At 49.2% G+C, this 14,839-nt stretch overlaps 1 protein-coding gene across 1 annotated transcript in view; it reads left to right on the forward strand.

Moving 5' to 3' along the window:
- The window catches only part of LOC147022502 (contactin-associated protein-like 5), a 774,700-nt gene that overhangs the window by 487,539 nt on the left and 272,322 nt on the right, over positions 1-14,839 (forward strand). Inside the window, exons 14-15 of the mRNA XM_085893466.1 lie at positions 4,778-4,934; positions 8,369-8,499. Coding sequence (XP_085749592.1) covers positions 4,778-4,934; positions 8,369-8,499 — 288 coding nt within the window. The remainder of the gene's footprint in view (positions 1-4,777; positions 4,935-8,368; positions 8,500-14,839) is intronic.

A 14,839-nucleotide genomic window follows, 5' to 3' on the forward strand; every position in this document is an offset into this window, starting at 1 on the left:
GAGCAATGACCGTGCCCGGCACTGAGAGCAGTCACCCCCTCGGTAGTGGTTGCAGTCTTGGCGATCACCCTTCCTTTTCCAGAGAGGGACAACAAGGCCCCTCTTCCAGTCAGTTGGGATGATAACTGTGTTCCAGGCAGATCACAGAACTGCATGCAACGACACGAGTGCAGCATTTCCACCAGCCTTGAGAAGTTCAGCGTGGATGCCACAGATCACTGGAGCTTTACCCCATTTCAAATCACCGCAGCCTGTGTTTCCACAAGCGCAGGTGGACTACAGTTTATTTGAGGGTCATCAACAGGGATTGTAACACCGGTGAGGTCCAACTTGACAGCTGGTGGATCAGCCTGATACAACCGCTCAAAGTAACCGGCCCAGCGGGCCTTCACTTCAGACTCATCTGTCAAGAGCCTACCACCCTCTGCTCTCACTGCAGTACACCGAGGGGTGGGCTTGGATGAACGCAATGCGCAAATTCCCCTGTAGGCAGGACGAGAATCACTTGACCACAGGTGGTGCTCTATCCCCTCACAGATTCCTCGCACGTTGGCCTCCTTGGCCGCATTTAGTGCACGTACAGTTTTACGCCGCAGCTCCCTGAACAGCTCAGCTCTTCCATTCCGCCTGGTCCTGCGACTCTGGTCAATGGTATCGAGTGTCCCTTTAGAGACAAAATTCTTCTTTGCCCTTCGGTGAGTTCCAAGACATCCACCGGCAACATCAATTACGGTGGTCTTGAATGCACTCCACAACTCTTCAGGACCTCCCAAAACACCCAGACCCCCAAATCTTCACTCAGTTTGTGCGAAAATTCCTCAGCTACCCTCTCATCCTTGAGCTTGCCAACATCCAGCCAAGGTGGAGATGGTACCATTCTCCTGGATTTAAGATGCAACTTCAGAGTTGTTACAACAAGCCGGTGGTCTGGCCTGACCTGATACAACAGATCTAATCTGGCCTGACCTGACATAGACGCGGATCGTGGTTTATATGGCACAAACTACCTTAGAAACGGCTCACGGAGCGGAAGGGTCGCGCCGACGTCTCACGGAGCGGAAGGGTCGCGCCGACGTCTCACGGAGCGGAAGGGTCGCGCCGACGTCTCACGGAGCGGAAGGGTCGCGCCGACGTCTCACGGAGCGGAAGGGTCGCGCCGACGTCTCACGGAGCGGAAGGGTCGCGCCGACGTCTCACGGAGCGGAAGGGTCGCGCCGACGTCTCACGGAGCGGAAGGGTCGCGCCGACGTCTCACGGAGCGGAAGGGTCGCGCCGACGTCTCACGGAGCGGAAGGGTCGCGCCGACGTCTCACGGAGCGGAAGGGTCGCGCCGACGTCTCACGGAGCGGAAGGGTCGCGCCGACGTCTCACGGAGCGGAAGGGTCGCGCCGACGTCTCACGGAGCGGAAGGGTCGCGCCGACGTCTCACGGAGCGGAAGGGTCGCGCCGACGTCTCACGGAGCGGAAGGGTCGCGCCGACGTCTCACGGAGCGGAAGGGTCGCGCCGACGTCTCACGGAGCGGAAGGGTCGCGCCGACGTCTCACGGAGCGGAAGGGTCGCGCCGACGTCTCACGGAGCGGAAGGGTCGCGCCGACGTCTCACGGAGCGGAAGGGTCGCGCCGACGTCTCACGGAGCGGAAAGGGTCGCGCCGACGTCTCACGGAGCGGAAGGGTCGCGCCGACGTCTCACGGAGCGGAAGGGTCGCGCCGACGTCCCACGGAGCGGAAGGGTCGCGCCGACGTCCCACGGAGCGGAAGGGTCGCGCCGACGTCCCACGGAGCGGAAGGGTCGCGCCGACGTCCCACGGAGCGGAAGGGTCGCGCCGACGTCCCACGGAGCGGAAGGGTCGCGCCGACGTCCCACGGAGCGGAAGGGTCGCGCCGACGTCCCACGGAGCGGAAGGGTCGCGCCGACGTCCCACGGAGCGGAAGGGTCGCGCCGACGTCCCACGGAGCGGAAGGGTCGCGCCGACGTCCCACGGAGCGGAAGGGTCGCGCCGACGTCCCACGGAGCGGAAGGGTCGCGCCGGCGTCACGGAGCGGAAGGGTCGCGCCGGCGTCCCACGGAGCGGAAGGGTCGCGCCGACGTCCCACGGAGCGGAAGGGTCGCGCCGACGTCCCACGGAGCGGAAGGGTCGCGCCGGCGTCCCACGGAGCGGAAGGGTCGCGCCGACGTCCCACGGAGCGGAAGGGTCGCGCCGACGTCCCACGGAGCGGAAGGGTCGCGCCGACGTCCCACGGAGCGGAAGGGTCGCGCCGACGTCCCCACGGAGCGGAAGGGTCGCGCCGACGTCCCACGGAGCGGAAGGGTCGCGCCGACGTCCCACGGAGCGGAAGGGTCGCGCCGACGTCCCACGGAGCGGAAGGGTCGCGCCGACGTCCCACGGAGCGGAAGGGTCGCGCCGACGTCCCACGGAGCGGAAGGGTCGCGCCGACGTCCCACGGAGCGGAAGGGTCGCGCCGACGTCCCACGGAGCGGAAGGGTCGCGCCGACGTCCCACGGAGCGGAAGGGTCGCGCCGACGTCCCACGGAGCGGAAGGGTCGCGCCGACGTCCCACGGAGCGGAAGGGTCGCGCCGACGTCCCACGGAGCGGAAGGGTCGCGCCGACGTCCCACGGAGCGGAAGGGTCGCGCCGACGTCCCACGGAGCGGAAGGGTCGCGCCGACGTCCCACGGAGCGGAAGGGTCGCGCCGACGTCCCACGGAGCGGAAGGGTCGCGCCGACGTCCCACGGAGCGGAAGGGTCGCGCCGACGTCCCACGGAGCGGAAGGGTCGCGCCGACGTCCCACGGAGCGGAAGGGTCGCGCCGACGTCCCACGGAGCGGAAGGGTCGCGCCGACGTCCCACGGAGCGGAAGGGTCGCGCCGACGTCCCACGGAGCGGAAGGGTCGCGCCGACGTCCCCACGGAGCGGAAGGGTCGCGCCGACGTCCCACGGAGCGGAAGGGTCGCGCCGGCGTCCCACGGAGCGGAAGGCTCGGGCCGACGCCCCACGGAGCGGAAGGGTCGCGCCGCCGCCCCACGGAGCGGAAGGGTCGCGCCGACGTCCCACGGAGCGGAAGGGTCGCGCCGACGTCCCACGGAGCGGAAGGGTCGCGCCGACGTCCCACGGAGCGGAAGGGTCGCGCCGACGTCCCACGGAGCGGAAGGGTCGCGCCGGCGTCCCACGGAGCGGAAGGGTCGCGCCGACGTCCCACGGAGCGGAAGGGTCGCGCCGACGTCCCACGGAGCGGAAGGGTCGCGCCGACGTCCCACGGAGCGGAAGGGTCGCGCCGACGTCCCCACGGAGCGGAAGGGTCGCGCCGACGTCCCACGGAGCGGAAGGGTCGCGCCGACGTCCCACGGAGCGGAAGGGTCGCGCCGACGCCCCACGGAGCGGAAGGGTCGCGCCGACGTCCCACGGAGCGGAAGGGTCGCGCCGACGTCCCACGGAGCGGAAGGGTCGCGCCGACGTCCCACGGAGCGGAAGGGTCGCGCCGACGTCCCACGGAGCGGAAGGGTCGCGCCGACGTCCCACGGAGCGGAAGGGTCGCGCCGACGTCCCACGGAGCGGAAGGGTCGCGCCGACGTCCCACGGAGCGGAAGGGTCGCGCCGACGTCCCACGGAGCGGAAGGGTCGCGCCGACGTCCCACGGAGCGGAAGGGTCGCGCCGACGTCCCACGGAGCGGAAGGGTCGCGCCGACGTCCCACGGAGCGGAAGGGTCGCGCCGACGTCCCACGGAGCGGAAGGGTCGCGCCGACGTCCCACGGAGCGGAAGGGTCGCGCCGACGTCCCACGGAGCGGAAGGGTCGCGCCGACGTCCCACGGAGCGGAAGGGTCGCGCCGACGTCCCACGGAGCGGAAGGGTCGCGCCGACGTCCCACGGAGCGGAAGGGTCGCGCCGACGTCCCACGGAGCGGAAGGGTCGCGCCGACGTCTCCCGGAGCGGAAGGGTTACGGCCCAGAAGAGTCACGGCCCACGGACCAGAAGAGTCACGGCTCACGGACCCAGAAGAGTCACGGACCAGAAGAGTCACGGCTCACGGACCCAGAAGAGTCACGGACCAAAAGAGTTACGGTCCACGGCTCACGGACCAGAAGAGTCATGGCCCACAGCTCACGGACCAGAAGAGTCATGGCCCACAGCTCACGGACCAGAAGAGTCATGGCCCACAGCTCATGGACCAGAAGTGTCACGGCCCATGGCTCACGGCTCATGGACCAGAAGAGTCATGGCCCACGGCTCACGGACCAGAAGAATCAAAATTATTTTCCTTTTGTTCTTTTTGTTGTTGTTGTTGTTGGACCCATTATATTGATCAAAGTGCTTCATGCATTCTTGGTTTAAACAGGAGCCATCTTTCAGTCATTTGTCACCATATGATGAATGCAATGCTCGGCCGAAGTGATCATTTGATAAAACTGTGACAGTCTTTCGATATCGGGCTCAATAGCCAAATGCGAAGAAGACGGAAGACCGAACACCTCTAGAATATTGTACACTGCCTTTACCGCAGGAACAGCACTTAATTCGACTCAAACCCAAGGAGGATTAATATCCATGAATGACAGCTCAGCAGTGGTTAAGCTCTTCGCCGACTTCTCAATGAATGAAAAAGCAGGCAATATATAATAAACACTCATTCTGTATGCATGTCGGGGCAGAACTTCATCCAGCGCGGCATGTCTTACAGACTTTAATAGAATGCAGATTGAATTCATTGATTAACCATGGCAATATAAATATGAAAATTAATTAAGAACATGGTGAATTGTTATCCATGTGTGCACTAGGTGATAAGACACCAATGAGATGGCTCGGCCACACAAACAAGAAACATTCCTGGTGGGGCAGGATCGCGCATGGTGTGCGAGTATGTGCCTGTGGGGCTGCACCCAACTGCACCACAAGTCTATTTCCCTGCACTTGTGATGTGAACTTGGATACTCGGTAAGTATGATTGCACGAATTATCATGCACTGCTGTACCGCTCCCACACCCCTCCTACACCCCTCCTCAATTCCATCTATCAATTACCACCTGTGATTGTTCTCTTCCTAGTTTTGTGAATTGCCCTCATTATGTTTTGTTCATTATGCCAACCATCTGAAGGATGAAGGATGTCATGGCAGAGACTGGAGTCATCAGCAAAGGGATAAAGATGATTTTCCAGACTCAGAGATCGTTCATGAAGACCAATAATATGATGGGGTTGAGAACACTTCCTTAGGGACACATCAGCCTTGACAGGATAGGCGATGACAGGATTCTGTGCCTTGACAGGATAGGCGATGACAGGATTCTGTGGAGAGCCAGATGTTCGCAATGAGAGTGGAGGAAGTCAGTAAGTCATGTGTGGAGTTGGCCTTGAAAAGTTTGGAACACCTGCAGAAAGTTTGGAAAACAAGGCAGCATGCCAGACTGTATCGAAAGCTCGAGATATGTCTGAAAAGACAGCCTTGATCTCATGTCATTGAGGCCTTCCATCCATTGTTGAGAGAACAGAAGCAGCATGTCCAAGGGAGAGTGACCTGGTCTGAAAAAAAATTGATGATCTGAGATAAGGTCGTTGAAGAAAAAGGATTTTTTGTCAAGGGTGATGATGGATTCCATGACCTTGCTGATGGTTGGAAGCAAGCCGATAGGTTTGTAGTTAAAAGGGTACTGTTTTGCACCTTGTTTATTCAATATGTTGATATTATCTGACTTCTAAGTAGACGGAAGAGTCCCTCGTTCAAATGATATGGTGAAAGAGCCGAAAGATGATGTGCAGGAGCAGCAGAGCAGGTTTTTAGGACATGTGAACTGATACCATCCGGTCTAGTTGCAAAATCGGTCAAGGGTTGAATCTCACACCAATAACGTTATTTTAACTCGTGAATCTCGCACCAAGAACATTACTTTTAACTCGTGAATCTCGCACCAAGAACGTTATTTTAACTCGTGAATCTCACACCAAGAACGTTATTTTAACTCGTGAATCTCACACTAAGAACGTTATTTTAACTCGTGAATCTCACACCATGAACATTATTTTAACTCGTGAATCTCACACCAAGAACGTTATTTTAACTCGTGAATCTCACACCAATAACGTTATTTTAACTTGTGAATCTCACACCAATAACGTTATTTTAACTCGTGAATCTCACACCATGAACGTTATTTTATCTCGTGAATCTCGCACCAAGAACGTTATTTTAACTCGTGAATCTCACACCAAGAACGTTATTTTAACTCGTGAATCTCACACTAAGAACGTTATTTTAACTCGTGAATCTCACACCATGAACGTTATTTTAACTCGTGAATCTCACACCAAGAACATTATTTTAACTCGTGAATCTCACACCAAGAACGTTATTTTAACTCGTGAATCTCACACCATGAACGTTATTTTATCTCGTGAATCTCACACCAATAACGTTATTTTAACTTGTGAATCTCACACCAATAACGTTATTTTAACTCGTGAATCTCACACCATGAACGTTATTTTATCTCGTGAATCTCACACCAATAACGTTATTTTAACTCGTGAATCTCACACCAATAACGTTATTTTAACTCGTGAATCTCACACCATGAACGTTATTTTATCTCGTGAATCTCACACCAATAACGTTATTTTAACGCGTGAATCTCACACCAATAACGTTATTTTAACTCATGAATCTCACACCAATAACGTTATTTTAACTCGTGAATCTCACACTAAGAACGTTATTTTAACTCGTGAATCTCACACCATGAACGTTATTTTAACTCGTGAATCTCACACCAAGAACATTATTTTAACTCGTGAATCTCACACCAAGAACGTTATTTTAACTCGTGAATCTCACACCATGAACGTTATTTTATCTCGTGAATCTCACACCAATAACGTTATTTTAACTCGTGAATCTCACACCATGAACGTTATTTTAACTCGTGAATCTCACACCAATAACGTTATTTTAACTCGTGAATCTCACACCATGAACGTTATTTTAACTCGTGAATCTCACACCAATAACGTTATTTTAACTCGTGAATCTCACACCAATAACGTTATTTTAACTCATGAATCTCACACCAATAACGTTATTTTAACTCATGAATCTCACACCAAGAACGTTGTTTTACCTCGTGAATCTCACACCAATAACGTTATTTTAACTCGTGAATCTCACACCAAGAATGTTATTTTAACTCGTGAATCTCACACCAATAACGTTATTTTACCTCGTGAATCTCACACCAAGAATGTTATTTTAACTCGTGAATCTCACACCAAGAATGTTATTTTAACTCGTGAATCTCACACCAAGAACTTGACAAATCCAAATCTGCCCATTTGTACCACGTCCATGTGTGCCATCGACATACATCTCCCTTGCAGCAAAGGCTGACTGTACCTCCTGATCGGGACACGAACTGCATGTGTAGTTCCGCTAGTCAATGAAGGGTGCTCAGCAAGTGGCTTAAACACTGAAACTAGCACTTCAATGAAATAGTTGATAAGGAATGGCTGGCTTGGCAAGTGATAGCAAGGTCATGGGACACACCCACAAAAACAAAACATTGCCGATTTCTTCACATTTTCAGATGTCACTCCAGATTTCGAGTTATTTAGTCCACGTGATCCGTTCCTCGAAATTGAAATAATATTTTGATTTTGCACTTTAATTAGTCCGTGAGAGTAGATTCTGGAAAATGGCATCATTTAATGCATGAAATCGCTCTGAGCTCCTAACTTGAAAGCTTTCGCACTTATAAAAGCAATATATACAGCGATTCTTCACAACGATGAACGGCATGCAAGGATGTCACTGAGAAAAGTGAAAAGAAAAATAAATTTGAACGCTTTATTGTTAAGAAACCGTTATGGCCTGTTCCAACTCAAGGCATTGTTGAGAAGGCTGAACAAAATGGTGAATTAATACCCCAGCATGAGAGAGTGAGGTGACCAAGGATAAATAATGTGACAATTATAATGATAATAACATGATATGAGGTGATAAGACCTTTGCCTCGATAAAGGATAATTTAAAAAGTCTGTTAATGATCTTCAAAAGGGTGTTTTAATTAACCCAAACACCCAGTTTTCATGCAGGCACCATCTTGGTGTTCCCTTCGTATACATGCAAACCTTCAGGCTGCTAGGCTTCATGGTTTTGGAGTTCTGGAGGAGACAGACACACACACACACACACACACACACACACACACACACACACACACACACACACACACACACACACACACACACACACACACACACACTGACATTTATTGATATAGATGTTGTGTCTACCAAAGCAATGACCGTCAGACTTGCAGGGCCTTTAAAGGTTGTCCTCCTTTGCAAATCACTTCAACTGTCTTTGTTCATTTCTCAGGAATATGGCGCCAACCCGATCTCCTTCTAAACCAGGACTTCCAGTCACACAGCTCTTGATTGGCAGAAAGAAAGAAGCAACAGAGAAAGAACCAACCTATCATGTGGGAGCACTACGCTGCTATGGAGACGGTATTCCCATCATGGTTTGACATGAATAATTAATGACTCATGCAAGGCAAGTGTGTTTGCATAAAAGTCTTGTTTAGCTGTTATGTTTATTGTTTGTACATACAAGGCTATGCCATCAAAATTTGGCCATCCTCAAAATGAATATGTCTTTGTTTATATTATTTGCAATCAAGGTGACTCCCTCTTTATTTTTAACTCGACTTGGTGGTATCATGGTTAGAGAGTCTGATCTAAGTTTGCAAAGTCAGCAGTTTTATTCCGATCCTGGCCGAGTCCAAGCAAAGATTTTAAAATGGTACATGCTGCTTCCTTGCTTTGATGCTCAGCATTTTGAATGTATGTGTGCGTGCGTGCGTGCGTGTGTGCGTGTGATGGAATGGTGAGGAACAGAAATGAAAAAAATGAGATGTGTTTATGTGTATATAATGTGTCGTTGGTTGCTATCTCCATATGTGGGCTTCAGAATTTGGAACAGAGTCCTCCCAGGTCTCAAAGTATCCACCTTCGTTTCGGTAAGGGGGATCATGATTCATAGACCAAGTTGTGAAGTTTTCGTGTTCTCAATGTTTTATTCTGAAGGCTCTTTTCAGGATCGTCACCGAGCCCCAAATAGCTTACAAATGTATATTGTTTGTGGTAATATTCTCAGGGATGGTTTTTACCCCTCAGCCCGAATTGGCTAAGGGGTATTGTCGTCATCGGCGTTGTCCGGGCGGGCGTCCATCCGTCTGTCAACTTTTGGCTTCCGTCGATTTCGAGGAGAATGCCTTGTCCGATTAAATCCATTTTTGCAGGGTATGTTGGGGTCGAGTAGAGGAAGGTTCCTTTCGAAAATGGGCGCACTGCGATTTTCAATGTGGCCTCCATGGCAGCCATCTTGAAATTGGTTTCCATCGATTTTGAGGAGAACGTCTTGTCCGATTAAATCCATTTTTGCTGGGTGTGTTGTGGTTGAGTAGAGGAAGGTTCCTTTTGAAAATGGGCGTGATGCGATTTTCAATATGGCCACCATCTTGAAATTGGTTTGCGTCAAGGGGCTGAGGGCTTACGCCCGCTTTGCGGTGCTATTTTTAAGATCTCGGTGAGGTTCTTCATCATTCACGTTGCTCCAATTATCACTGGTTCAGTTTCGGTGCTCTTCAGATTCCAGGATATTTCCCTTTGTTTTGTAAATCCTGGTATTTGCTATTTTCCTTGATTTCTGCATTGTTTAAGCCAAAATCGCTGGCAACTCATACCTCAATTAGCAATGCCTTCTTTTCCTTTTTGTACCTCAGTACTACATCCGATTGCAATACTTTATGTTTACGCTCTATGGGATCATCAGGTCGTACGTGAGCATCACTTCCTTGTGTTCAATGATTGCTCTTGGTTCATGTTTCCATCATTTTTCTGTGACTGGGATATTGAGACTTTTGCAGATGTGCTGCGGATTACTCCACAAACCCTATTGTACCTTTGTGTGTGCAGCTGTTCTGACTTGAGTTTTTTGCATCCCGATAGGAGGTGGCTCATGCTTTGTTTCAACCTTACAGTACCGACACTTGCCTGATTGACTCAGTCCTGCTATTTTCTTAAAATCACTCATTTTAGTGTCCCTAATCATGGGCATTTATTATGATTCGTTCTCCATCCCAGTTGAATTGACACACCCACTCTTCTTCGCCATTCCAATGATCTTTCTTTGCATATGCCCAGTCTGCCCAACTCGTTTTTTTTTGTTTTTTTTTCAAACATCTTCCTGCTATTTTATCGTTCTCTCAGTTGGCGGTATACATTTGTTGATATTTCCCTTTATATTTTTGTTTTGTATTTTTTTTGCAATCGATAAGGTGTTTCGGTTTTTCGGTTTCATTCATTGCTGTCTCTGGTTTGCAAGGTCTCTGGTTTGCTGTCTTCATGCTTGTGTCCAGGTTTGGGACACCTTTTCTGGTTTGTTTTGTTTGTGTTTGTATACAAATTGGATTCTCTAATCTGTTGAACTTTTCATGTATTCAGCAAATCCTACTGTTGTCATTCTTTGCACTTGGTTGAGCTCCATCAGGCCACTACCTCTTCCTCATCTCGGCAGGTACATTGTCATGGTGGATTGATTTTTATAGAACATTTTGTTGGTGAGTTTTCTTGTTTTGATATCTAATTTATTCATTTCCGCTTGGGGCCAGTTTACTATTCTGTAGATGTACTGGAACACTGGTATCGTGAGTTGCTTGATGGCTTTGATTTTGTTCTTTGGAGAAAGGTATGTTTTCAAGATCAGACTCATTCTTTGCAGGTTTCATTTGACAATTGTTTTGTGCATTTGTTTGTGACATATTTGTTGGCCCTCTTCCACTCCGAGGTATTTGATTGATGCTTCATTGTCAAGTTCCTGTATTATTGCATCGAGGTCGATTTTTATGTCATCCATTTTCATTGATTTACCTTTTATGAATGTGCACTTTGCACACTTATGCGGACCAAATTCCATTTGACTGTCGTCAGAGTACTGCTTCACTAATTTGAGCCAATTTTTTGTCGGTTGGTGCAAAGTTTTAAATCACCCATGTACAGGAAATGTGTTACCTTTCTTATCTCTTTGGACATTCTCTTATTTGATGTTAGGGTGTGTCCGTGTCCTTGCTCAGTGGATCTAAGCACAGGCAAAATTGGTGGGATGAGAGGCCATCACCATATCTTCACCCCTAGTATTTTGATTTTTCATTCTGAATGCTGCATTATCATTGTGATGTTCCAACGCTCCATTGCTTTCTCAATCGGTTTGATTATTTGGGGGATCATGTTAAACAATTGCATGCATTTTATCATCCATGAATGTGGGACACTATCAAAAGCTTCGTGTGTGTGTGTGTGTGCGTGCGTGCGTGCGTGCGTGCGTGCGTGCGTGCGTGCGTGCGTGCGTGCGTGCGTGCGTGCGTGCGTGCGCGCGCGCGCGCGCGCGTGCGTGTGGTCTATCCAAGCTGTGGACAGTTTGGTTTTTCTTGTTTTGCAGTTTTTGAGTGCAGCCTTGTTTAAGGCCCGGTCACACCTTGACGTTTTAGCCAACGTATGCTGATTTTTGAATTTTTTTTCTAAAACGCTGGCACACGTTGAATACGTTATGGGTAAGTTTTGATAACATTGAGAGCACGCTGAAAAACACTGCCATACGTCGTTGTACGCTGGCTTTAAACGTTGTACTTTTTGGTTGTCCTCAAATTTTTTCATGCTTGAAATTTCACGACGTATGCCGGCGTATGACCCACACATTCCGCTACGCTGGCCACAAGTTGTATGCATGGTCTGCGATCGTTGACAGACGTCAACACATGCTACTTGTAAGTTAATCATAAGTTGAGACACGCCGAGGTAATGTTTAGCGTACCCGAAACTTATTTCTAACCTATGATTAACGTGTTGTTGGCACGTTACGCGATCGTTGCCACACATCGACAGACGTCACTTTTAAGTTACTCATAGGCTGAAAGACGTCGGTATAATGGATCGTCCTTGCGTCAGCGTCCACGGCCACGGCCAGGACACTTATTTGCAGCATTCTTCAAACTTTTCTTCGGCATGACGAGGATGTTCACACTTCGATGTCTAGCTTGGCTATGATTCCAATTGTCCATCGGCAGCGTCTATTTAAAATAGTCGAGTTTGAGCGTTTTAACACGTTCAGAAGAAACGCTTCAAATTTCAAAACCCCAGCGTCAAAAAACAAAGGCGAGTGACAGCAATTTAAATCGTTCATTGTAAACAATGAAAATAGTTGAGTGGTACCGTTTAAAAGTCGTTGAGTGTAAAAAAAATCGAATTGTTGAGCGCAAGCATCTACTTTCAATAGTGGGGTTTGAGCGATTTAGCACGTTCAATACAAACGATTAAAATTTCCGAGCGCCAGCGTCAAAAAACAAAGGCGAGTGAAAGCAATTTAAATTGTTCATTGCAAACAATGAAAATAGCTGAGTGGTACCATTTAAAAGTCGTTGAGTGTAAAAAAAAATCCAATTGTTGAGCGCAAGCGTCTACTTTCAATAGTGGAGATGCAGCCATTTAAATTGTTGAGTGGCAGCCGATGGATAGCAAACCCCACGTCACCGGCAAAGATAAACTGCCGCACGATATGGATAAGTTAGGCTATCGTTGGGCATAGTTTGTGAACGCCGGCTTCACGATAATTATTCGTTGTTATATCGTATCTATAAGTAATCAAAGCGCTCTCTGCACATTATTAGTTCATTGTGCATTTGTCCAACCCGTTATGAATAGACCGAAATCGTAAAAACAAGCCATAGCTCATTGTTGAAAAAGCCCCATAAAAAATTAGCCGCGAAGAACTTCGAACAATGGTGAAAAGATGTCTCCTACCCGTGGACACGCGGACGCAAGGACGATCCATCATAACCCACACCCTCCCCCTCACACTCACCTACTACTACCAACATGAACAAACTACTACTACTACTAATACTGATACTGATACTGATACTGTTACTGCTGACATGGACATCGACTCAAAAAGGACTCAAAAACACTGTTGGGTTCCCCTTTTATGAGCAGCATTTTTATATACCAATTCCCAAAACCGCTGGGAACACATCTTTATATGGCAGTTGTAAGCTAGAAACACGTTCATTTATTTTTTTTGTCGACCGGAAGACGTCATTGGAATACGTCTACATACGTCGATGTGTGTTGGGACTACGTCAAGAATTGGTTCAAAGCACGTCAAACATAAGTTAGAAATAAGTTTCGCGTAAAAAAGACATTACCGCGACGTGTTTCGACTTATGAGTAGCTTATAAGTAGCCTTTGTGGACGTGTGTAAGCGTCCACATATCGTGTGTAAAACTTATCCCCATCGCATGCGGAACGTGTGTCATACGCCGAGTACGTCCAAAAATTTTGAACATGTTTAAAATTTCTTGACGTACTCTACTTACTACGACGTATGATAGCGTACTTTAGCGTTCTACTCACGTATACCAAACTTACTCATACCGTATTTGACGTGCCCCAACGTTTTAGACACATTTTTCTTAGGTCGGCATACGCTGGCAAGATCGCCAAGGTGTGACCGCGATGTTGTCACTTCCATTTCTACGGCAATTATGATTCGAATCGTTGTGCGTCAGCCTTTTAATAGGCTACGTCACGACATCGTCGGCGATGCGTGCAACGCGCTATGCCTAAGTTAGACTATCGTTGGGCATCGGTTGTGTAGGCCGACAACAGGTTCAGCATTCGTTGGTATAAGTTATCTATAACACAACGAAATGTTCTGTGTCCGTTACCAATGCGTTATACATAAGACCAAGTCGCTATGAATACGTCCGAATCTTTAAAAAAAACATCAAAAGTTCAACGTAAGCCAGCGTTTTACATACATTTTAATACGTTGCCATCGCTGGCTAAAACGTCAAGGTGTGACCGGGCCTTTAGTAACAGGTGGTCTATTATTCCGTAGCATCCTTGTTTACATCCCTTTTGTTGTGCCTCTCAACCTCCTTGTTGTATTATGTAGTGGTACATCAATACAGCAATGCCAACCCTCCCGATTTCATCGGGAGGCTTCCGAAAATTCACCCAAACTCCCGCCCTTACGATCACTATCCTTATCCTCCCGAAATTTTGATATTTTTGCACTGTTCACTAATCAGAATGTACTAGTATGAGAATTGAATGAAAAGCATCGTCTGCTACGTATAGCATGTGGTAACTCCATAACGTTTGCTGCTACCAAATTGTACGTAAAAAATTGCAAATTCAAATGAGGAGCAGCGAAACATTGGGTCTGGATCTCGCTTATGCGATCATGCACTGAGATTTAGTGCATGCGGTATGTGTGCAATACAGTGCATGCGGTATGTATGCACAGTGTATATGCATGCGATACGCTCACTGCATGCAGCTGGGCCCCGTACCAGCCCGGCGGTCGCGACCACCGTGCGGTGTTTAACAGCCGCTAGAGATCTACGAGTCGCGCTGCAGCTGTGGAACATCGACTTCGAAGTTACCGATGCTTCAAGCCCTCGATGTTGATTACGAAATGGCAGCAAAGAAGCTTACGAAGACCAAGAAATGGTCTCAGAAGTACAAGACCGAATACAGTCTCCAATACCCGTGTATTCGAAAGTCTGAAAGAGGAATTCATCATGCGTATTGTACAGTATGCAGCGTTGATATTTCAGTTGAGCACGGAGGTCGCGATGATATTCGGAAGCACGTTGGAAGCAAACGGCACACAGACATTGCAAAGGAGAGATCTTCGAGCACGAGTATCGGTACACTTCTGAATTATTTCACCAAACAAGGGACAAGCGAGGAAGAGGATGTTACCCGAGCGGAACTTCTCTTT

This window comes from Eptatretus burgeri, chromosome 8, assembly GCF_056783735.1.
Source record: "Eptatretus burgeri isolate ZD-2024b chromosome 8, Ebu_testis_v1, whole genome shotgun sequence".
Taxonomy (NCBI): Eukaryota; Metazoa; Chordata; class Myxini; order Myxiniformes; family Myxinidae; genus Eptatretus; species Eptatretus burgeri.